At 36.7% G+C, this 23260-nt stretch overlaps 1 protein-coding gene across 1 annotated transcript in view; it reads right to left on the bottom strand.

Moving 5' to 3' along the window:
* The window catches only part of NEIL3 (nei endonuclease VIII-like 3 (E. coli)), an 88380-nt gene that overhangs the window by 34705 nt on the left and 30415 nt on the right, over nucleotides 1-23260 (bottom strand). The window contains exons 2-5 of the mRNA XM_006834417.1: nucleotides 19260-19384; nucleotides 6421-6555; nucleotides 5903-6116; nucleotides 2367-2441 (exon numbers count right to left, since the gene is read on the bottom strand). Of these exons, the coding sequence (XP_006834480.1) occupies nucleotides 2367-2441; nucleotides 5903-6116; nucleotides 6421-6555; nucleotides 19260-19384 (549 nt within the window). The remainder of the gene's footprint in view (nucleotides 1-2366; nucleotides 2442-5902; nucleotides 6117-6420; nucleotides 6556-19259; nucleotides 19385-23260) is intronic.

Genomic DNA, 23260 nt, shown 5'->3' with positions numbered 1-23260 from the left:
GGATCTTTACAGAAAGCAGAGAATCGAGAAAGATATTTATCTTTCTTTATTGACTGTACAAAGGCTTTTGACTGTGTGGATCATGACAAACTATGGACAGCATTGCAGAGAATGAGTATTCTGGAGCACTGAATTGTGCTCATGAGGAACCTGTAAATAGACCAAGAAGCAGTTATTCGAACAGAACAAGGGAACACTGAATGGTTTAAAATTAGGAAAGGTGTTTGCCACCTTTTCTGCATAGTCTTTCACCATATTTATACAGTCTGTATGCTAAGCAAATAATTTGAGAAGCTGGATTATATGCAGAAAAATGTGGCATCAGGAAATGAGGAATACTGATTAACCACTTGTGATATGCAAATGATAGACCTAAGTGAAGAGGAGTTAAAATACTTACTGCTGAAGATCAATGACCACAGACAGCCATTGTTATGGGTTGCACCTCAATGTAAAGAAAACAAAAATCCTCACAACTGGACCAATAAGTAACATCACAATAAAAAGAGAAAAGATTATAGTTGTCAAAGACTTCATTTTGCTCAGCTCAACCATCAACACTCATGGAACCAGCATTCAATAAACTAGACAAATCTGCTGCATAAGACCTCTTTAAAGTGCTGACAAGCAAAGATGTCCCTTTGAGGGCTAAGGTGAGCCTGACCCAAATCATGGTATTTTCAATAATTGCATATGCATGCAAAAGTTGTACAGTGAATAAGGAGGATTGTAGAAGAATTGATGCATTTGAGTTATGGTGTTGGAGGAGAATATGAAAAGCATTATGGACTGCCAAAAGAACAAACCAATCTGTGTTGGAAAAAGGACAGACAAAATGCTCCTGGAAGCCAGGATGGCCAGACTTTGTCTCTCACACTTGACACATATTGTCAGGAGGTACCAGACCCTGTAGAAGAACATCATGTTTGGTAAAATGGATGGTCAGAGAAAAAGACAAAGACCCCCATGAGATGGATTGGCACAGTGGCAGCTGTGATGAGCTCAAACGTAGCAACAATTGTGAGGGTGGTGCAGGACAGGGCAGTGATTTGTTCTGTTGTGCACCAGGTTGCTATGAGCTGGAACCGACTCTATGGCACCTAATAAAAATAGCAAAGTTATCTAAATAACCTAAACCATACAGATAATAAGTGGCAACACCTGGAATGACACTGAGATCTATGTATTTATCTCAAATACGTTAATCTCCATAGGCTTTCTATATTTTCTTTTACACGTCTGAAAACAAAACAAGAATCCCCATTTAGAAGATAATTTCACATCATTATTATTAGACAAGTTTGAACTGACCAATGATTTCAAGAATTTCAAGGTGTTACTTACGCCCAAAAAATGTCACTCTCCTTCATTTTACCTCTATACCCTTATCAATATTATTGTTGTTGTTGTTGTTAAGTGCCATCGAGTCGGGTCTGACCCATAGCTACCCTGTATAGGGTTTCCGAGGGTGTTATTAAGCACCCTCAAATAGGTTCCAACACATACTATGTATAGGGTTCCAAAGCTGTAAATCTTTTACTGGAACAGAAAGGCTCATCTTTCTCTTGGGGAGCCACTGGTGGGCTTGACCCTCTGACACTGTTGTTGGCAATCCAGTGCTTCTCCTACAGAACTACCAAACTCCTATTGTCTACCACTGAGTAACGAAGTACAGCTTTGCCATTTTTGATGCAACAAAAAGGAAACTCCACTACTTGTCTGTTAGTTTGTCTATCGTGGTGGCTTGTGTTTTGATGTGATGATGGATGCTATGCCACAGGTATTATAAATACTAGCAGGGTCACCCATGGAGGCAGCAGTGAAGAAATCAAATGACATATTGCATTAGGCAAATCTGCTGCACAAGACCTCTTTAAAGTGTTCAATAGCAAAGATGTAAGTTTGAGGAATAAGGTGTGCCTGAATCAAACAATGGTATTTTAATATCATAAGCATGTGACAATTGGGCAGTGAATAAAGAAGACTGCAAAAGAAGTGACGCATTTGAGTTATGATGTTAGAGAAGAATATTAAAAGTACTGTGGACTGCTAGAATAACAGACAAATCTGAATTGGAAGAAGTATAGCCAGAATCCTTCTTAGAAGCCAGGATGGTGAGACTTCATCTTTCATACTTCAGACATATTATCAGGAGGGACCAGTCCTTGTAGAAGGACATCATGCTTGGTAAAGTGGAGGGTCAGCAAAATAGAGGCAGAAATGGGTTCAAGTCCATTAGTAATGATTGTGATGATTTTGTTTTTTGTTCACAGGGTTGGTATGAGTCAGAACTGACTCAAGGGCACCTAACAACAACAACAACAAAAGGGAAAACACTAACATATTGCATAGTTGAACTTTCTTACCCTGTAAAATAGAATGCTGAAATCACGTATCATTTTCACAAGGTGAAAGATCTGTTCATCTGTTAATTGACAAACCTTAAAATGGAAAAGTAAGGATAATTTCATCATTTGTTCATTACAAGAAAAACAAACAAAAAAGCAGTTTCAAGTTTGTTAGATATTGTAAATCAATTAAAAATATTTAAACCATCTAGAACTCTATTTCTCGTATTTCCGTTTACTATAGTTAACAATAGTTGAAGTGGTATACTATAAATAAAAACTTTTATTATTTAGAAATTTTAATTATTTCAAGAATCAATTGAGTATTCTGTATAAGACATCTTTATATTTCTAGCATTGTCTATCAGCCACCTGAAAACTCTTATTCAGTCTTAATCATAAGAAGAAGAAAAAGGGAAAAAAACAAACCCAGAAAGCACAAAGGAAGGAAAGGGGAAAAAAGAGGGTAGGAGAAGGAACTAGAATAGCTGACCATCAAGGTCACTATCACAGTTTTAAAAGATATGAATCTATACACACGCATTGATATCAAAGTACTTGTTAACACATGGAAGAATTCAGATATAACTAAAGAGGTTATTTGTTTTTTTGTGTGTGTGACAAAATCTGGCATAAATCTCAATGTTATTATTGCAGAATTAATTATCATTTGGCACATGTGATTTCAACAGTAATTTCATGAAATTCTATCCAATGCCTTATCCTTGTAGTATGTCTACGACTATGAGGCTTCAAAAAAAATTCACAGAAAAAATGGAATTGATTTTTCCCATGAACGTTTTAAAATCTCCTCATATATATACATATCTATATATAACAGAAATTAGTTTATCAGTGACTATAAAATCAGAATACTCTAATCAATATAACCAATCAAAATCCATTATATGTATTTTTCAATAGTTTATATGGTATATTCAAATTAAATATAAATCTAAGCCATATATATTTTCAAAACTCATTTATTTCTCATGGTGTGGAACTTAAGATAAGCACTAGACCATAAAATTGGTTTGAACTGCAAGGTCGGTAGTTCAAACTCACCAGCTACTTCTAAGAAACTCTATACAGGGTTGTTATGAGTTGGAGTTGACTCTATGGCACTTAACAATAACAACAATAGCTTATATAATGTATTAAGTGATATCTTGAAATATTAAACTATACTTTTTCAATAATTATGTGTATGCTTTAAAGGAACTAATAGAATAATTTCAGAAATATCATTAACTTTTACAACCCTTGACATTACTAGTAACTAACCTTTTACTAGATGATAGACTAGAAGGGTGGACAAATGAAAAATAAATTCTCAATTTATTTTACATAAGAACAATTTGTTGTTGTCAGGAACTGACTCATAGCTATCCCAAGCACAGCAGAACAAAACAATGTCTGATGCTGGGCCAACCTCACACCACTGCCACACTTGACACTATCAATGATGCCACCTGGCTGATCCATCTCGTTGGGTGTCTTCCTCTTTTTCTCTGACCCTCCATATTACCCAGAGACTGTTCCCTCCTGACAAGATGTCCAAAGTATGAGAGACGAAGCTTAGCCATCCTGGCCTCCAAGGAGCACTCTGGCTGCACTTCTTCCAAAACAGATCTATTGGCTCTTTTGGCAGCCCATGGCACTTTCAGTATTCTCCTCCAACACCACAACTCAAAGGCATCAATTCTTCTATCTTCCTTATTCACTGTCCAGCTTTCGCATCCATATGAGGTTATTGAAAATACCATGGCTTGGGTCAGGCGCACCTTAGTCCTCAAGCTGACATCTCTGCTCCTCAACACTTTAAAAAAAGTTCCTGTGCAGCAGATTTGCCCAATGCAATACATCATCTGATCTCTTGACTGCTGCTTCCACGAGTGTTGATAGTTGATCCAAGAATGAAGTCTTTGACAACTTCAATCTTTTATCCATTGATAAGAATGTTGTTTATAAGAACAATACTGTGGTATTTTGTAATGCATTTCCCAAAGTGGTCTAAGTGATTTTTTTTTTTTTTGGAAATATATATATTTTTAACTCTAAGTTTATTTATTTAAATATTTAAGGTTTTTATTGTGAATTGAGTGAAAGCTTACAGGGCAGATGATCAGTTTTACAGTAAAAAAAAAAAATTGTAAAACATAGTTTTGTTCTATTTTTTTAAATCTTCCTCTAGTCGAGTTCTGATTATCAAGCCATTGAGGCTAGGTCAAATGGGTTCTAAGTGATTTTTAAAAGCTCATACTTGTTAAAATTTTAATTCATTATTCCCATATTACAGAAATCTGACTACACTGGCCAAAGGATAAAAGTTGAACCTCATCTAGAACTAACAATAACTAGTTTATTTAAAAGTTAATTTCTACTGATTTAGATTTCAGGAAGGCTATCAAAGAAATGTTTGTTGCTACCAAACAACATGGCAACAATTCATTCTGTTATACACAAGGTCACTATGGGTCAAAGTCTACTTGAGGGCACGTCACATCAACAGTAACATCAAGGGAATAGCTATATAAAATAAAGTAGATGTCTTTGGATTCATTGGGGAAAAGACAGAAAATCAATTTAGTTAAGAGAAGCTATTCAAATTGCATTAGGCAAATCAGCTGTGAAAACAGCAACACTGAGTTTTTTGTTATGAACAAAATAAAAAATACATATCCTTCTATCTTGGCTTCTAAACCCTTGATCTTTTCAGAACCTGTGACCCTGTTAATCACTATTTTATTTTTGTAACTGTAAGCTCTCTCCCATTCAAATAAGTTTATTTTCCTTGCTCATAATATAAATAAGTTAAAGTTCTTTCAATTGAAGAAAAAGAAAATAAACAAAAATAAAAATCTATTCTTTGTCTTGACATAATTTTCTAGATGTCTATTATTTTCCCTTCATTCTACTCCAAGCTACTTGCAAAAATACACTCAATTATCTTTATTTCCTCATTGATCATTGATTCCCTATTCCTGCTACCCAATTTTATTCTTACCATTTTACTAAAAGGGTATTTGCTAATGCCACCAAGAGCTATATATAGGAAATACATGTGTGTTTGGATGTAGGTAATATGCCAGATAGAAAAAGAAAATTGTGACCTCAGTTCATTCACACATTTAACAAATATTTATTTAATGCCTATCATATGCCAGACATTGTGCTCTAGACACTTAGGATACAACAGTGAACAAAACACATAGTTTATCGTCATTGAAGATTGCATTCATTCTAGCATGAGAAAAATCTAAAGAACAAATACAGTAATTGTTATGTGATATTTGAAGTTGATAAGTATTAGGAAGAATGTAAAAAGCAAAGTATGTTAGGAAAGATTGAGTGTGAGAAGTGGAAGAGGGGGGATACATATTGCAAAGTTAAGTACATTGGTTAGGAAAGCTGATACTACTAAGGCTTGGAAGAGACCTAAGTCTGTTTGGCAACAGTTATGTTACTGCAACACAGATGTTAAGTGCTCCACACTGTTGCCCTAACTATATTTTAAAATATACAAACCATTTTAAAAAGTACTTAGGACATACTTTAACAGCTGGATGAAGACCAATGTCAAAGAGAGCTTCATTTTTGATGATATTTCCTACCCCAGGCAACACTTTCTGATCCATTAACACATCACATAGCATCCGGCCTTTCTGCTTTTTAAGTTCACTTTGAGCTCTTGAGAAACTAAATTTAGGTGAACACACATCTAACTCCTCCATCATTCTTATTCTCTGTTGGCTTTCCATTGAATTTCTATAAAAAGAAATACAAAACACATTAATCCTAAATCTGGTTACAATATCGTCACAAAGTGTCATTTAGAATGAGCCTTGATATAACTATAAATAGTTGATGTTAATCTAAGCATAACAGTTCAATAGGCAAACAATGAAGACCCTAACAAATTGTATTATTTGATAGTACAATCAAAATGAGGTTTTATCAATTAAAGATCATCAATTTATTTATTCTTTTCTAACACTTGTGACATGCCAAATCAAACTGTAAATCCAAGTGTTACAGCTTTGCTGCTACAGTGCTTTTACTTTAATTTTACCTGAGTTCTACTGATGAATCAAAGAAACAAATCAAATCTTTGGTGAGCTGTACTTCAAAAGCAGGAGAAACTCCATTTTTATTTTTATACCCAAATGGATTAATCTTGATGAAGCCTTTCATTCCAAAATGAATCCTGAAATAAAACCAAACCAATTATTTCAAGTAGCAGAAAGTATATGATGGATCAATTTTTTGTTCCTTCATTTTGCTTTTTGTTATTATAAGCAAACAAACATTAACAAAGAAGGCATTTCAAAGGGCAAAAATGATAGTTAATGCTATTAAATATTTTTCTCTTACAGTTTTTGTATGCTATAAAGTTGAATGATGTGACAGTTTTCCAACCTGTAAAAAATATATTTGTTAGAGAAATAATAAGGCCCCAACAATAAACACAAGAAAATATATATCCCTGTTCTTCGTTTCTTGTCACATGAAGCACCTTTTATTCTCAGAATAGTCTAGTGTCTCTCAGTTATTTTTTCAGATTCAAAGGCTTGGGATGAGAAAAGGCTAAATTTAAATTGCCTATGGTTTGTTTTTTATAAATTCTACAAAGCTACTAGCATTCAAGTTTCTTATTTCTAGCTACAATGAATTGGAAATGTTTACCTATTCCCAAATACTATTTACACTTTAAGAGCCCTTATTCTTTTCTTCCTCAGTTTTGGGCTAATGACTAAAACTTTTTTTTTTCCTTTTCCAAATTCATATGTATCAAAAGAGAACAAGTCAAAATGCAAGTGTCGACAATTCTTTTAGTTTTCTTTTACTTTTATATGTATTGGGAAGAAGAAATTTATAAATATTTACGGTTAACTTTAAAGCCACAATGCAGTGATGAAAAATTCATAACCTTTCAATTTTTATAGGATTGATTAGCATGTCCAGTAGAAAGAAAAGAAAAAAAAGTAGTTCTGTGAAACATCTGATGATGCTCAAAAATGATTCTCAAGATGAAAAACTGTGTTCTGTCTTTTAGATCCTTCTCCTTCTAGCTTGTTTGAGGTAACAAATATGGTCCTTTTGGCAGGAAATTTTACTGCTCTGTGCTTCTAATTCCAAAGCACCATGTTATAGTACTGTACAAGGTTAACCAGTCTAACTTTAAAAATGTGAGTTTTAAACTCTATGTGCCCTACGATCAATCAGAAATGCATTTTACATGCCCTATAGTTCCTGACAGGATAAATGTGTGCCTGTAAGTACTCCATAATTTAGCTTATGAAGTTTCACCCCCAGAAAAAGGTGTACAACTGTCATGCCCAGGAGCCATCATATCTACAATTTTTTCAGCTACATAGCTCATAAGGTGGATTCTAAATCACTTTTATAATGAAACCACATCCATATCAAAAATCTCAAATCTTATGCAAGAGTAACCCCAATCTTATGCAAGAGTAACCCCAATAAGAACACTGAATCAAGTAAGTATGACTTTTTTCTTTTACAAATCTATTAATTTTAGGGAAAAAACTATTCACAAAATAGAAATCCTCCAAACTTTATTAATAGTAATAGTTTTGTTTTTCCTAATTTTATTTTAATAAACTACCTAAATGTGATTCAGCTTGATAAACTCAAGGGGATTAGTCAGTTTTGCTATCTTGATAGGCTTAAAAAAAAAAAAAAAAAAAGCCAACCTTACAGGTTGAAGGAGATTTCACAACCATCAAGAATAATTTAGGAGCAGAGAACCATTGGACCCAGCGTTCCTACACAGAGAACCTTCTAGATAAAGAAGACAAAGAGTTGCAACACTAGAGAATTATAATACTGGAGGTGGCATGACGCAGCATGAGACAGCTGAAGATGGCAGTGGGACAGGACACATGGAAGGCTATAGTGGGATCGCTGACTGATGGATGACAGAGCTAACTGCCTTTGGTAAAAAGGCTTCTGGTAGAGTGAGGTGCCTCCAGACACTTACTGGCAGATAACATTTACTCCAGCAGGACAGAGGTCAGTGGCAGAAACCCAAGTGTGACTTACTGTGGGCATGACTAAAAAGGAGTTGAGAGCTCTTGGTTTAAAGCTACACTGATTGATAAACTGTATTCCGTCTCCTGAGTTGTTCCTATTATTTTCAACTTGATCCTGATCCTGAATTCCACCCTGCTACTTCTATAATAAATCTTACCCTCATCAGTATGGTCTGTGGTCTGTGTGTTTGTGGGTGACCATTGTAGTGAATTATCACACCTAGCAGAGGAATATAGAGTATTGTGGAATGGATGGTTGGTATTGGAATTGGTATAAAGGAAGAGTAGAGATGTCTGCCTGTTTGATCTTCACCTCGTAGAAATCAGCTTTGGGTTGACCTCCATTCTCGTTTCTCTCCTAAAGTTAGGAAATGGTTCTGACTCTACTACATAACAACATTCTAAGAGTTAGGATTGCTTTTCAAGATTTTTCATAAGTTAGCTTATCTAAGTTGTATTAGATCTTTATTTCCTCACCTGATCATCTCAAGGCCCCTCTACACCCAATCCAACTGGTCACATGAAAGCATTCATTCTGCATAATCTGACTCTGTCTGCTAACCTTTTGTGGTTCAAAGGTGGACTTTAGGTCCAACTTGGACTGGTCTTTATTGCTTATGCAGCCGCTGTTACTCAGACAGAGTTGATTAAGAAATGGACACATGACCCAAGCCGGACCCATCAGTATTTAATTCAAGTCATCATTAGCTACTAAATATACGAAAGTGAGTCAAAAATTGCCTGCACTTCAGTTATAGTAAAATGCCCATCCACATTCATGGCTGATGACATTAAGCATGCACTTTTCAAATAGACAAGTAACAGTGGCTCATGTGGCATATCATTCACAAATCAGTCATAGCTATGCCTGTGAAATAATCCACAACATACTTGGGTTTTGAAAAGTTTCATGGAAGAGAATACACAAGTATTTAGGCATATGCAAACAAAATTTGGACCGATACTTGAAGGAAGGTAAAAGTTTCTCTAAAAAAAAAATCGTTACTGGTGACAAGACATGAATTCCTTACTACAAGCCTGATAGTATGGAATGGAACCATTCTAAATTGCCAACCAAGAAAAAGTTCAAAAGTTAACCATTAGCTGGAAAATTGAGGCTTACAGTTTTCTGGGATTCTCATGGGCCAGTATTGGAACACTATCAATAGATCCGTTTTGGAAGAAATGCAGTCAGAGTGCTCCTTGGAGGCCAAGAGGACCAAACTTTGTCTCTCATACTTTCAACATATTGTCAGGAGGGGCCAGTCACTGGAGAAGGATATCATGTTTGGTAAGGTGGAGGGTCAGAGAAAACCCCCTCCAATGAGATGGATTGGCCAAGTGGCAGCATTGATGGACTCAAGTGTGGCAACTGTTGGCCCAGGATCGGGCAGTGTTTCATTCTGCTGTGCATAAGGTCACTATGAATCGGTACCAACTTGATGGCACTTAACAACAGCAACATGAGCAAAAAGGTTCAACAATCAACAGCGCTCCTTACAGTGAGATGCTCACTGAAGAGCTGAAGCCTAAATTTAGATTAAATTCAGAGGGCTACTATCCAAGAGCCTAGTAATGTTGCATGGCAATGCACATCCTCACACCTTTACCCACACTGTTGACACTCTATAAAACTTCATTTTGAGGTGTTAAAGCCTATAGTCTTGATCTTGCTCCTTCAGACTTGTACCTATCTGGTTCCTTGAAAGTAGCCCTTCAAGGACAAAGATTCACTTGTCATGAAGAAGTGAAGACAGCGGTGCATTCATGGCTTACAGCTCAGCCTAAAACATTTTTATATAAGGGAATATGAAAGCTTGTTGACAGATGTACAATGTATATTGAAAGGCAAGGAGATTACGCTGAAAAATGATGTATTTGTTTTTTTCTCAAAGTTGATTCAAATAAATTCTACTGCCAGTGTGCAGATAACTTATGACTCATACAGGTATTTTGTTGTTGTTAAGTATTGTTGAGTTGGTTCTAATTCATAGTGACACTGTATAAGTTTCTGAGGAGTAGTCGGTGAGTTTGAGCCACTGACCTTGTGATTCACAGTCCAGTGATGATATTATAGTGCCATACCAAGAATCCACTGAATATATGAGGGAGCCTCATATATTTTTCCTTATGGAAAAAAAGGGAATTACAGATAATGAAAATTTTCACAAATTTGTGAAGACTTCTTATATTGATCTAGTTTCTTATTAATGGACAACCTAAGAGCTGTCATTGGTAATGTTTCTACTATGTATACCAGTGAAGCCAAAGAGGCATCTATGCAGAAAGGAAGATGATAGCAAATCTCAGTAAAAAGCAGAGTTAAGAAGAGTCCTAATAACGCCCACAAAATGACTGAGAGGGACTGCAAATAAGGCAATTGTGGCCCACCAAGGGGATAGATCAAGTTTGCTATCTTATTTAAAAAAAAAAAAAAAAAAAAGCCTATCCTACAGGTTAAGAGGTGTGGGGAGGGGGCTCACTACTATGAAGTAGATGTTTTGGTTCTGGTTCTGGTTTTTTTTGAAGCCTGGATGTATTATCTTCAGGTTCCAGAAGATTCCCTGCCATAAAGCCCCTTAGAAGTGAGGATGGAGAAACTTTCTTTGTCTCACGTACTTTAGGCATGTTATCAGGAGGGTCTCTGGAGAAGGACATCATGTTTGATAAAGTAGAGGGTCAGCAAAAAGGATAAGACCCTCAATAAAAAGAGATGGATCGGCACAGTGCTGCACTAGCGAGCTTAAACATAGCAATGATTGTGAGGATAGAGCAGGACCAGGCAGTGCTCTGTTCTATTACATACAGGGTCGCTATAAGTTGGAACCAGCTTGATGATGCAACAATAACAGCAACAATTCTATAATTCCTGAAGTTGTTTGAATTAGGTTTCTATCACTTACTACCAAAGTTCTAATAGAAAATTATGTCCACATTTAAAAATTAAATTAATATGAGAAAATTCTTCTAGTTAAAAGCAGACTCCTAAAACAAACAACTTGCCATGTTTTAAACATTAGTCGCACTCTTCCAAGCTATCACTATCAGAATAAACTGAACATCCATGTTGTTGCTGCTGTGGGCCATCAAGTCAGTTTCTTGTACAGGGTTTCTGAGGCTATAAATCTTTATGGGAGCAGAAAGTCTCAACTTTCTCCCACAGAATGGCTGGTAGATTCATACTGCTGACCTTGTGGTTAGCGGCCCAAGGCATAACCCACTATGCTACCAGGTCTCCTTGGATACTCATTGCTGTTGTAGTTGTTAAGTGTAGTCTAGTCAGTTCTGAGTCATAGCAACCCTCTGTTATGGTTTTCAAGGAGCAAGAAGTGGGTTTGAACAACAGACCTTGCAGTTATCAGTCCAGTCTTTATTCTGGACTCCTGAATATCCATAGGTATTTTATCACTGGTCTATGGTGATAACTACACATAACAGATAAGGTGATTTTTCTATAGACAGTACCAAAAGTTTCCTAATAAAAAAAGAGTATGAAATAATAGCTAAATAAAATCATTATAAAATTACTCTGAAAATAAAAAGCTTTTTAAAAAAAGTCAGAGGAGAATGTCATTCTTACCACTTTAAAAGGGATAAAGGTAATTCTGCGTTTCCTTAGGAAGCCCAAGGCTAAAAGGGAGCCATAGCTCTTACAGAGGAACCCACATAATCTACATAACCCTAACTTTGTTGAATTTAGTGGAGACATGAGATTGTAAGGCAACCAGGTGAACTAAATTTCAAATTGTGGAAAAACCCTTCCAAGAAAGGGAGGAATACATCAATTATTTCACCTGTGGCTGAGTATGGGTAGAAGAGATGTACATGGAATGAAATATTAAAGTGAATACAGGTAAATACTGTTAACTCTTAGTACATGCAAGGTATTGCAGTCATTGTAACGAAGGACACTATATGATTTGTTGAACATAAAACCAATGCATCTGCTCTGTAAATGTTCATTCAATTCCCAATAAAAACTAAAAAAAAAAAAGAAAAAAAAAAAAAAACTAATGAAAATTTACAAGAATATTTAAATATGAACATAGTTTGATTAGACCATTTCAAATTTGCAATAGCTCCATGCATAATAGAAATTCGCCAGGTACACACGACAAAGAGTTCAGTCATAATGTTGTTGTTAGTAAGGGCTATTGAGTCATAGTGACCTTACGCATCACAGAACAAAATGCTGCCTGGTCCTGAACCAACCTCACAGTTGTTGCTATGCCTCAGTTCATTGCTGCTGCTGCCACTGTGCCAATCTATCTCATCCATCTATTCAGGAGTCCAGGATAAGTCCATTCTTTTTCTCTGACTCTCCACTCTACCAAACATGATATCCTTCAGAGACTGGACACTCCTGGTAATATGTCTAAAGTATGAGAGATAAAGTCTGACCATCCTGGCTTCCAAGGGCCACTCTGACTATACTTCTTCCAACACAGATTTGTTTGTTCTTTTGGCAGCCCATAGAAATTTCAATATTCTCCTCCAATAACTCAAATACATCAATTATTTTATGATCTTCTTTATTCACTGTCCAACTTTCACATGCATATGAGGTTATTGAAAGTACCATGGCTTGGGTCAGGTACAACTTAGTCCTCCAACTGACATTTTTGCTCTTCAACACTTTAATGCCATCTTGTGCAGCAAATTTACCTAGTGCAATACATCAATTGATTTCTTGACTGCTGTTTCCATGAGTGTTAATGGTTGATTAAGCATAATGAAGTTTTTGACAACTTCAATCTTCTCTCCATTTATATGGATGTTGATTATTGTCCAGCGGTGAGGATTTTGGTTTCCTTTACAATGAGATGCAACCCATACTGAAGGGTGTGGTTTTTGATCTTCATCAGTAAGTATTTTAAGTCCTCTTCATTTTCAGGAAGCAAGGTTGTATCATTTGCATTTTGAAAATTTTTAATGAGTCCTCCAATCCTGATGGCACATTTTTCTTTATATAATCCAGCTTCAGAATATTTGCTCAGCATACAGACTGAATAAGTATGGTGAAAAAAATCTAACCCTAGCACTTGCCTTTCCTAATTTTAAATCATTGGATGTTTCTTTGTTTTGTTTGAACAACTGCCTCTTGGTCTGTGTACACATGAGCATAATTAAGTGTTCCAAAATAGTCATTTTCCTGAATGTTGTCCATAGCTTGTCATGAGACACACAGCTGAAAGCCTTTATGTAGTCAATAAAGCACAGGCAAACATATTTCTGGTATTCTGTTTTCACCCAACATCCATCTGACATCAGCAATGCTATCCTTCGTTCGACGTCCTGTTCTGAATCTGGCTTGAATCTATGGAAGTATTCTGTCAATGTATGGTTGTAGCTGTCTTTGGATTATCTTTAGAGAAACTTTACTTGCATGGGATATCAATAAAATTGTCTGATGATTTCCACATTTCATTGTGTAACCTCTCTTTGGAATGGGCACAAATACGGATCTCTTCCAGTCAGTTGGCTAGGTAGTTGTCTTCCATATTTCTTGGCAAAGATAAGTGAATGCCTCCAGTGCCACATCAGTTTGTTGAAAGATTTCAATTCGTATTCTATCAATTCCTGATGCCTTGTTCCTTGCCAATATCTAAAATGCACCTTGGACTTCTTCCTTTGGGATCATTGGCTCTGGATCATATGCTACTTCTTGAAATGGCTGAACATTGAACATTTCTTTTGAGTACAGTGACTCTGTGTATTCCTTCTATCTTGAATTCTTTCTGTATTATTCAATATTTTGTCCATAGAATCCTTCAATACCACAAGTCGAAGCTTGAATTTTTTCTTCAGTTCCCTCAGCTTGAGAAACGCTGAGCGTGTTCTTCTCTTTTGCTTTTCTACCTCCAAATCTTTGCACAATCTATTATATTTGACTTTGTCTTCTCAAGCTGACCTTTGAAATTTTCTTCTCAGCTCTTGTATCTCTGCACTTCTTCCATTTGCTTTAGCATCTCTACACTGGAGATCCAGTTTCAGAGTTTCTTCTGACATCCATTTTGGTCTTTTCCTTATTTCTTTCTTCTTAATTATCTTTTGCTTTCTTCCCATATAATGTTCTTGATGTCATCTCACAACTCTTCAAGACTTTAGTTTTTATTGTCTAATGGATCAAATGTGTTTTTGAGATGATCTCTAAATTCAGGGGGGATATATTCAAGTTCATATTGTGGCTCTCATGAATGTGTTTTCTTTTTCTTCAACTTCAGCCTGAACTTGCATATGAGCAACTGATGGTCTGTTCCACAATCTGTCTCTAGCCTTGTTTTGGCTGAAGATGTATAGCTTTTCTACTGTCTTTTTTCACAGATGTAGTCTATTTGATTTCTGTGTATTCCATCTGGTGAGGTCATTGTGTATTTTATGTTGTTCAAAAGAGGTATTTTTTATTAAAATAGACACTTGAGGGGGAGAGAAAGGAATAGCCAGAAATATCACCATAGAAACTTGCAAGTCCATCTTTTGCCTATAATTGATTGGAATACCTAAAATGGGGTTACAACATGCCCAGTGAAGGAGGCTTCCTGTGGAACCTCTGCATTACATAAGACTATAGGGGAATCCTGAATTCCATCCAGAATCTTCTGAGGTGGGAAATTTCTGGTCTCTAAGTATGTATGAAACTTGCAAACAATCTGAAGCATATAAATTACAGCTCAGAAATAGCTCTGTGTTTTGGAGCTATTCATTAAAAGAATACATTTTTTTAAATGTTAATCCAAAATGTAACAGCTGTATCCATTTTCATCTTAATGGTGGGTATGGGTGAAGAGTTCTGGTAGCGTAGTGGTTACAAATCGGGCTGCTAACCTAAAAGTCAGCAGTTCAAAACTACCAGCCATTCCATGGGAGAAAGATGAGGTTTTCTGCTCCCATAAAGATTTACAGCCTCAGAAACCCTGTGCAGGGTCACTGAGTCAGAACCGACTCCACAGTACTTAACAACAACAACAACATGGGTGAGGAGGTATGTCTACAAAGTTTACTGATATTGTATTTGGTAGTGGGATTGCAAAAGCATTATTTTACTCTTATTTGTTTTCTCTAGTGAGCATTTTTTACTGTAGTACAGTATATTATTTAATGTCTCTTCTAGCCATACTCTTTGTAAGTTGTTCTAGATAAGAGAAGGTAGGGGAAGATGCTGATGGATTATGATTCAGTTGTGAGAATTATTAACAAGACTAATTGTGATTGGCCACATTTGCCATCCTGCTGGTTATAAAATCAACCATCTCAGAAGCAGAAGAGAGAAGGATTTCACCGCCATCCAAGAAGCCTAAGGAGTGGAGTGAGTCCTTTAATCCCAAGATCTCTGCACACTGAAACTCCATAACCCAGCGACACAAAACTGTGGTATTAAGGAGTAACAGAAGTGTCAGAGGAGCAGCAGCAGAACCAAAAGCCAGAGCACAAGACAGAGAATGAGCATCCCAGCCCATGGAACAAGTAAAGCTGAATGGCTTTGGGCAGGATGCTTGCTTGAAAGTGGCTGTTCTGACTGGAAGAACTGTGCAGTGAACATTTCTATCCCTGAATTATATAACCTGTTAAATTCCCTAATAAATTCCACGTCTCTGAGTCCTGTGTGGCCATTGCAATTAATTATCCAACCCAGATGAGAAGTAGAGTGTGTCATGGGAGGGATGGATACTGTCAGTTTTTGTAATTACTTTTATAACAAACAAACAAACAAAAAACCCTGAGAAGAATTTGTTTTAGCTGAAAAGCTTCAGTGAGTGTTTCAAAGTACCACAGATAGTAATCACATATAACACCAAAAGCTGTACTGCTATGTAAATGTATGTAAAATGACAATGGCACTATTAGAGTCCTGGTGTGGCACTGTGGGATAAAGCACTGGACCTTAAGGTAGGTTTGAACCACAAGGCCTGCAATTCAAACTCACCAGCCGCGCCTTGGAAACCCTATACAGGGTAACTATGAATCAGAACCTACTCAATGGCAGTCAATAATAACATGATACTATTATGAGCACTTCAATAAATCTTTAGCAACTGGAATAATCACTATTTAATTTGCAGTTCTGGTGTGGTGCTATAGGATAAGCAATGGACTGCTAACAAGAAGGCCAACAGTTCAAACCCACCAGCTGCTCCTTGAAAACCATATACAGAGTTGCTATGAGTTGAAAATGACTCAGTGGCACTTAACAACAATAATTTGTCTCTTTCTGAAGTCTGGGTTTTTACATGGCATATTATTTCAAAGAGGGCCATATACCTGCATTCTACGGTCATAATCAAATGGAATCCCAAGAAGATTCACAACTTGCCTTGTGAGATGCACATGCATTAGAACTAAAATCCTGTGGGTAATTTTGATTATGAAATACTGATTAAGAGAAAACAGTAAGCTATATTTAAGCATGTTTCTTACTATTCTCTAAGGTACAGACCAGTCTGGTGTATGGACAATGGATCAAACACGAACTCTACACATTTCTATCTCATGCTCACAGACCTGCAGCCTCACACTAGCTCACAATTCTCTGACACAGGTATCCATTTTCTGAAAATGTAGATTGGGGGTGCATTTAAAAAATATCTGTGGATTGGCAAAGAGGATAGTTGATTTGGGGTTGCTTAGTCTAAATTGCCGACTCGAAGGCACTTAACAACAACAACAACAACAGTCTAAATTGAAACAACTGAACTGCCACTGACCTTGACTTGTTATATCCAATAGTCATTAAGACTGAGGAAACTGAAAGGAAGCATGCCACTATACTTCCCCCCCACCCATACCCAGAGATACCTACTCTCTAAGGACTGTACTAGTTTGTTTAGTTTGAAGAGACAATTGCCCTTGTTTAGAACTTCATGGAACACTTACTGACAGCTCAGCACTGACAAATGATTCCTCCTTATCTGTCTGGTGGAGAGAACTTGATAAACACTTCCCGCTCATCCTACCGAAATAAATCTGTACCTAACAACAGAGAATCAATACCATATCAATGTTTTCTACTATCTCATATGGATTCCATTGTGTACTCCTTTGTTCACACCTAAGAGTTTTCAATCACATCAATCTACTACAGCCATAGTGTAACCTGCAATATATCATTACTGCATGAATCAGTAGGCATATACTCATAATACCAATTCCAGACGAAGAAAAATCATGAAGTGACAATGTTGTCCAAGGGCAGCAGCTGCTAACAATGAGGAAAGAACACCTCAAAAGAAAAGCAATTACATAAACTCTTAAGTATTCTAAATATGTGGTAGATGAAATGTAGTAAGTAATCATCATGTAGTCAGGTTAGTTCTTTGTGGCTATATACCTTCTGTTACAAGAACAGGGTCAAGTAATAGGATAAGTGTTCTATATCCTAAAGAAACATTTTAAAAAGGTTCAAAGAAGCAGTACTAATTTCTATCACTTGGAATAACTTTGGCTAAACTCAGAAAAGACAAACAGAGCTATAACAGACATACTAACTCCCAGACCATTTTTGTTTTCCTGTAAAAATTAAACAGGTTACTATACCCTGGAAATTACAAAAAAATCTCAACATCCTTTTTATCATTAAGTCAACAAATGTTGCAGACTATTTCCATAAGTTTCTGTGAAACAATGGAGAACATGTTTTCCTGTGGAAAGTTTTAGAATTCTACTCAGGTTTTTTAAAAAAAAGAATACAGAAAATAATAAAAATTAAGTGATATATTTGATCTAAATGAGGAGCTGTCACAAATATAAAGAAACTAATATCACTGAATGGAATAAACATTTGGTGGGAACAAGAGAGAAGAATAGCAGTGTATAGACTATGGGAAATAGCAAAATAGAGATTTGTTGCTCTAATGCATCTTGGGAAGTCCCACTAGTCTATCATTTTTTTGTTTTAATTAAATATTTTTATTTTGGATTGAGTGAAAGTTTACAGGGCACATCATCAGCTTCACATTCAACCATTCATATAGCTTGTTTCATTACATTGATTATTATCCCCTCCATATATCATCAGTTAACAGTGTTTCTCTCTATCCTCTTTAGCTTTTTTTTTTTTTTTTTGGGTGGGGGGGGACTTGCCTTTTTGGAATTTACAGTCTCGGCTTTTAGGGAAGGTTTTTGCATTTGTCTGTGGATATCCAGGGCTCATGTATGAGATTACTAACAAGCATTACTGAATAATCAGATGAGGGACAGTTTGCTATGTCTACTAGGTAGCTAGAGTCTGATCCTCAGAGCCTATGGTTTGGACGGTCAACAATGCTTGGGCCCACAGGGGCTTGGCCTCCTGACCGGGTCTACACGGTCTGCATCCAAATCCTCCTTATTTATTGTTTGTTTAAGGGACGCTGCCTGTCTTAGGCAGTCAGTGCGAATTCCTCAGTCTTACCAGTCATTGAAACTCATTGCAGCATGGCAATGGCTCTATCTTAAGTTGCCGAGGTTCCACGTGATCCTTACCCGTCTCTGGCCACATGTCCAGCATAAACAGCCGCCATCCGAGGAAGGCAGGGAGGGAGGAGATCGGCTGGGGACCCCATACGCAAGACGTTGCCAGCCCACCACCTGCTCTAAGGTGACCAAGCAGGATCACTATGCTGAGGTTCAATCAAGTTCTTATATCATTTTTTTTTAAAGAAATAAACTGACTGGTACTACAAGTAATGATGATATCACAATTTATTATTCTGCTGCTTATTGCCTTTCATGATAGAATCTCAACCTCTTATATGAGAGCGCTTTTAAAAATAGAGTACTTTCCATATGATTAAATGTGACACCCGGAAAACTGCAAGAAAAACCTTCAATACATCCTTAAACACAGAGAGATAAAATATATTGCACAGGTTTATCTTACCGTAAAGCTTTTGGCCCAAAGTATAGAAAGAGCTCCTTCCCCAAAGTTTCTACACCATTGTAAGCATATCCATTAAACAGTCTCAAGAAATTCCAGCTGGACTCTTTATTATTCAGTGTACCAGCCTAGTAGAAAATACATACACACAGGTAAACGCATATACAAACTCTAAACAAATTATCATTTCATTCTTAATGTATTTATATTACTTCATGTCCAGGTGCATCCTAATAAGAAGAATAATTTCCAACAACTCAAGTAATGTAATCAGCTGTTTACATACATTGTGTCAAATTACTATGCAGTCATTCAAAAAGAAAAAGGCCAAAAAAAAAGTAAAGGACATACAATCAACATGAATTTCTTCCAGAACCAGATAAATGTGTACACCTGAAAAGAAAGCAGCAGAGAATTATGTAAATGTTTAAAAACTGAAAACTAGAATATAGGGGTCTTCCATTCCCAGGTTATCTGAGAGATAAAAATAGTTCAAATGGTAGACAAATTATGGAAAAAAAAAAAAAAGTTGCAAATGCATTGAAGAACTCATAAACCAGTAATGACTAATAAAAGAGAAGCGGGGGAGGGGGGGAATGGTGGGAAAGAATCCCAAGAGGTAGGCAGAAATCATGAAGTTACTTGCTGTACCTTGAGAATCAGAGCTTCAATTTCATGGTCTGGCAGGGCATGGAAGAAAGGATCAGAGATAAAATCTGTGTCCACCTAAGTGGAAGAATCTGTTAGGAGGCTTGCCCATATCCACAACATCAGCAATAAAGTAAAAATTAACTCACTTTCTCAAGAAGTCCTAGTAGCATAGAAGGTTACAAGCTGGGCTACTACCTGCAAGGTCAACAGTTCAAATCTACCAGTGACTCAACAGGAGAAAGATAAAGTGTTCTACTCCCATAATGATTTATAGCCTTGGAAACCATACACATGGTCACAATGAGTTGTAACTGACCTGACAGCACAAAACCATCAACACCAACACCACTCCTTTCTCAGCACTATAGGATAAGCACTGGACTGGGATTAGGCTTCAATATTGGTAATGTCCTTTTTCTTCTTCACATGTTGTTTTTCATTACGTATGCTTTCTAAACATTTAAATTTACACTCAAATTTCATAAAAGAAACAAACTAATTACAGTTGCATAAATATTATATAAACCTGCTAACCGCAAGGTTAGTGGTTCAAACATACTAGCCACTCCTCAGAAACACTATATAGGGTTGCTATGAATCAGAATTGACTTGATGGCATTTAACAAATATTTAATACAATTAACAATTCTCACATAACTTTAACATTTAAATTTATTTTTTCTTTTTCCAAATGGACTTAGCGATCCTAATTAGAACCTGAAAGAAAAGAAATACTGGTGGTGGGATGAGGGTGACAGAATGATAATTACAGAATAGATTTTCGATATAGACCCTAGAAACAAAACACAACTTTGGCTTTACAGAAATATGTCATGCAACTGTAGAATGGCATGCGGTTTGAGTCCATCGGCTGTTCTGTGACAGAAAGATGGGACTTTCTGGTCTAGCAAAGATTTACAGCCTCAGAAATGCTATACAGGATCACCATGAATCAGCATCACCTTGAGGGCACTTAACAACAACAACAAATGTTTATAACATGTCCACTACACTCTATGAAATCAGTCTCAAAGGTAAAGTAGTAAGAAAAATTATTTTAAAATATTGAGAACAGAGACAATCGTTCCACTAACCACACTAAGGTTATAATGACTTCAGCCAATGCCAGAAATTTCCAACAACCTGATATTCAAAGAACTGACTTTGCATGCCTTCCTTGCAAAATCATGTCTCGAGAATCAACCACAGGCTTAAAATGATCTTCAAATTCTGCCATCAACCACAAAAAGAACCTGTGGGAGATACTAGCATCAGGAAATAAAGGTGCATACATCACCTGGGGTTCAGAACATGGGCTTCAGGCTTCTCTTCACTCTCTTGGATGAATTCTAGCTCTATCACTGATTATCCATGACTGGCAAAGCAAACTTGAGCAATTAGCAAAGTAAGAACACACTTTTACAGTTGTCTCCTGTTTAGGAAATGATTCCATAGAGGCCTAAAATAAAGAAGTGTGAGGCAGGTCTTGGCGTAGAGGTGCAGTGTAGTTAGCCATCAGCAATACCACAGAATACCAGGTGAAGAGGGTTCAGGGTGGAGCTCCAAAGCTCTGAACCAAATAGGTAAGAATATTTAAAAAGTTTGAAGGCTTACAGCTAGTGGAAACTGTAACGGAAGTAAGAAACCATGTATTTTTTAATCTGCCGAACTCAGTGGCCTTGAGACAACAACTTGGGCAAGACCAAATGGCAAGACTAAGCAGGGGAACAGATCAGTCATGGAATGATGCTGCAGGAACCTTGGAGCAAAGGTAGACAATACACTTTGTTGGTTTTGCTTGGTTATGACTTTTTTTCTTTTTGGTATCTGTTCATTGGCCCCCCACTGTTTGCACACCTCCATTCTGGTGACTACAGGGGGTGCCTGAGAGAGTGGACACTCCCCACCCCCACCACTGGTGGATTATTCTGCCACAAATGTGCACAGAAACTCTCAGTCCAAGAGCCGGGCCCTAAACTGTTTTTTAATAACGAAAACGCCAGAACAAGGGGGTGGAGAGAGAAAGAGTTTAAAAACAAAACAGGCTGAAAATTAAATTAAATCCTGAGGTCCGCCATAACAAACAACAGTGGCACTGTGAAATGTATCAGGCAGGCTTTGAAGTCAAGAAGTTGAAAGAGGACATTAAAGTCATACTCATATTAAGCTACAGAATTTTTTTTTTTCCTTCTCTCCCTCCTCTCCCTTTTCTGCGATTATACACTACAGTATCCAATCTAGTTTTTTGTTTGTTGTTGTTGTTGCTTTTTCCTTGTTTATTTTGCTGTTGCTGTTTTGCTGTTTTATGCTCCACCTTTTACCATTGGGAGACACTTTCTCTCCCTATATTACCCAAGAAGAGACAGCAACTGCTGCCACATAGTCAACCTACAATCACACTCTATAAAACACCAAAATCCAGGCAAGGATCAATACAAACTACCATATACCAGGGAGGCAGACAACACCTGTGAAAGTTACTCTGAGTAAAGCAATAACAAGAGTGAACAGAGAAGCCTACATTCTGATCACATCTACCTGGAGGCAATAAGAAAGGAAATAGTTGAAGAACTGCTGGAAGAAAATTTCTCTAACATGATGAAAAGTGAAAAGATAAACATTCAAGAAGTTCAACGAATCCCAGGAAGGATAGGCCCCAAAAGAAAATCACCAACACATATAATAATTAAGCTTTCAAAATCAAAGAAAAGGACAGAATCCTGAAAGCAGCTAGGGAAAAGAGAAGCGTTACATGCAAAGGCAAGCAAGTCAGATTAAGCTTGGATCTCTTAGCAGAAACCATGCAAGCAAGAAGGTAATGGGGTGACATATATAAAACCTTGAATGAAAGAAAAAAAAAAAGTCAACCAAGAATCCTTTATCCAGTAAAGCTATCAAACAAATACAATGGTATAATCAAAACATTCCAGGATAAACAGAAGTTAAAGGATTTTGTAAAAGCCAACTCTGTGCTACAAAACATCCTAAAGGGAGTTCTGTGTACTGGGAATCAACAAGAACAGACAACAACCAGAGACTGACATACGTGGCAGCACCTCCCAGAACCAAATCGACAGATGGAAGAGTCGAGAACAGAACAAACTCAGAGAATCTGGAAGGTCAGTCTATGATCAAAACAATCACAATGTAAAAAAGAAGGTAAACACTTAGGAACAGAGATCCAGATGGTGAGAAGGTCAGGTAGATTACAGGATAAAATAGACTGCACTAAATGAAGGGAAAAGTTAATGGAATGTAAGGTAACCTCAAAGAACATTAAAACTACACAACATACCAAGACAATCAAAATCCAAGAAGATCAGGGAAACATTAAACTATAAAGAAACTCACAA

This window comes from Chrysochloris asiatica, unplaced genomic scaffold (assembly GCF_000296735.1).
Source record: "Chrysochloris asiatica unplaced genomic scaffold, ChrAsi1.0 scaffold00011, whole genome shotgun sequence".
In the NCBI taxonomy this organism is placed as follows: Eukaryota; Metazoa; Chordata; class Mammalia; order Afrosoricida; family Chrysochloridae; genus Chrysochloris; species Chrysochloris asiatica.
The sequence above is the reverse complement of the archived record's forward strand: the minus strand, read 5'-3'. Positions and strand labels throughout refer to the sequence as shown.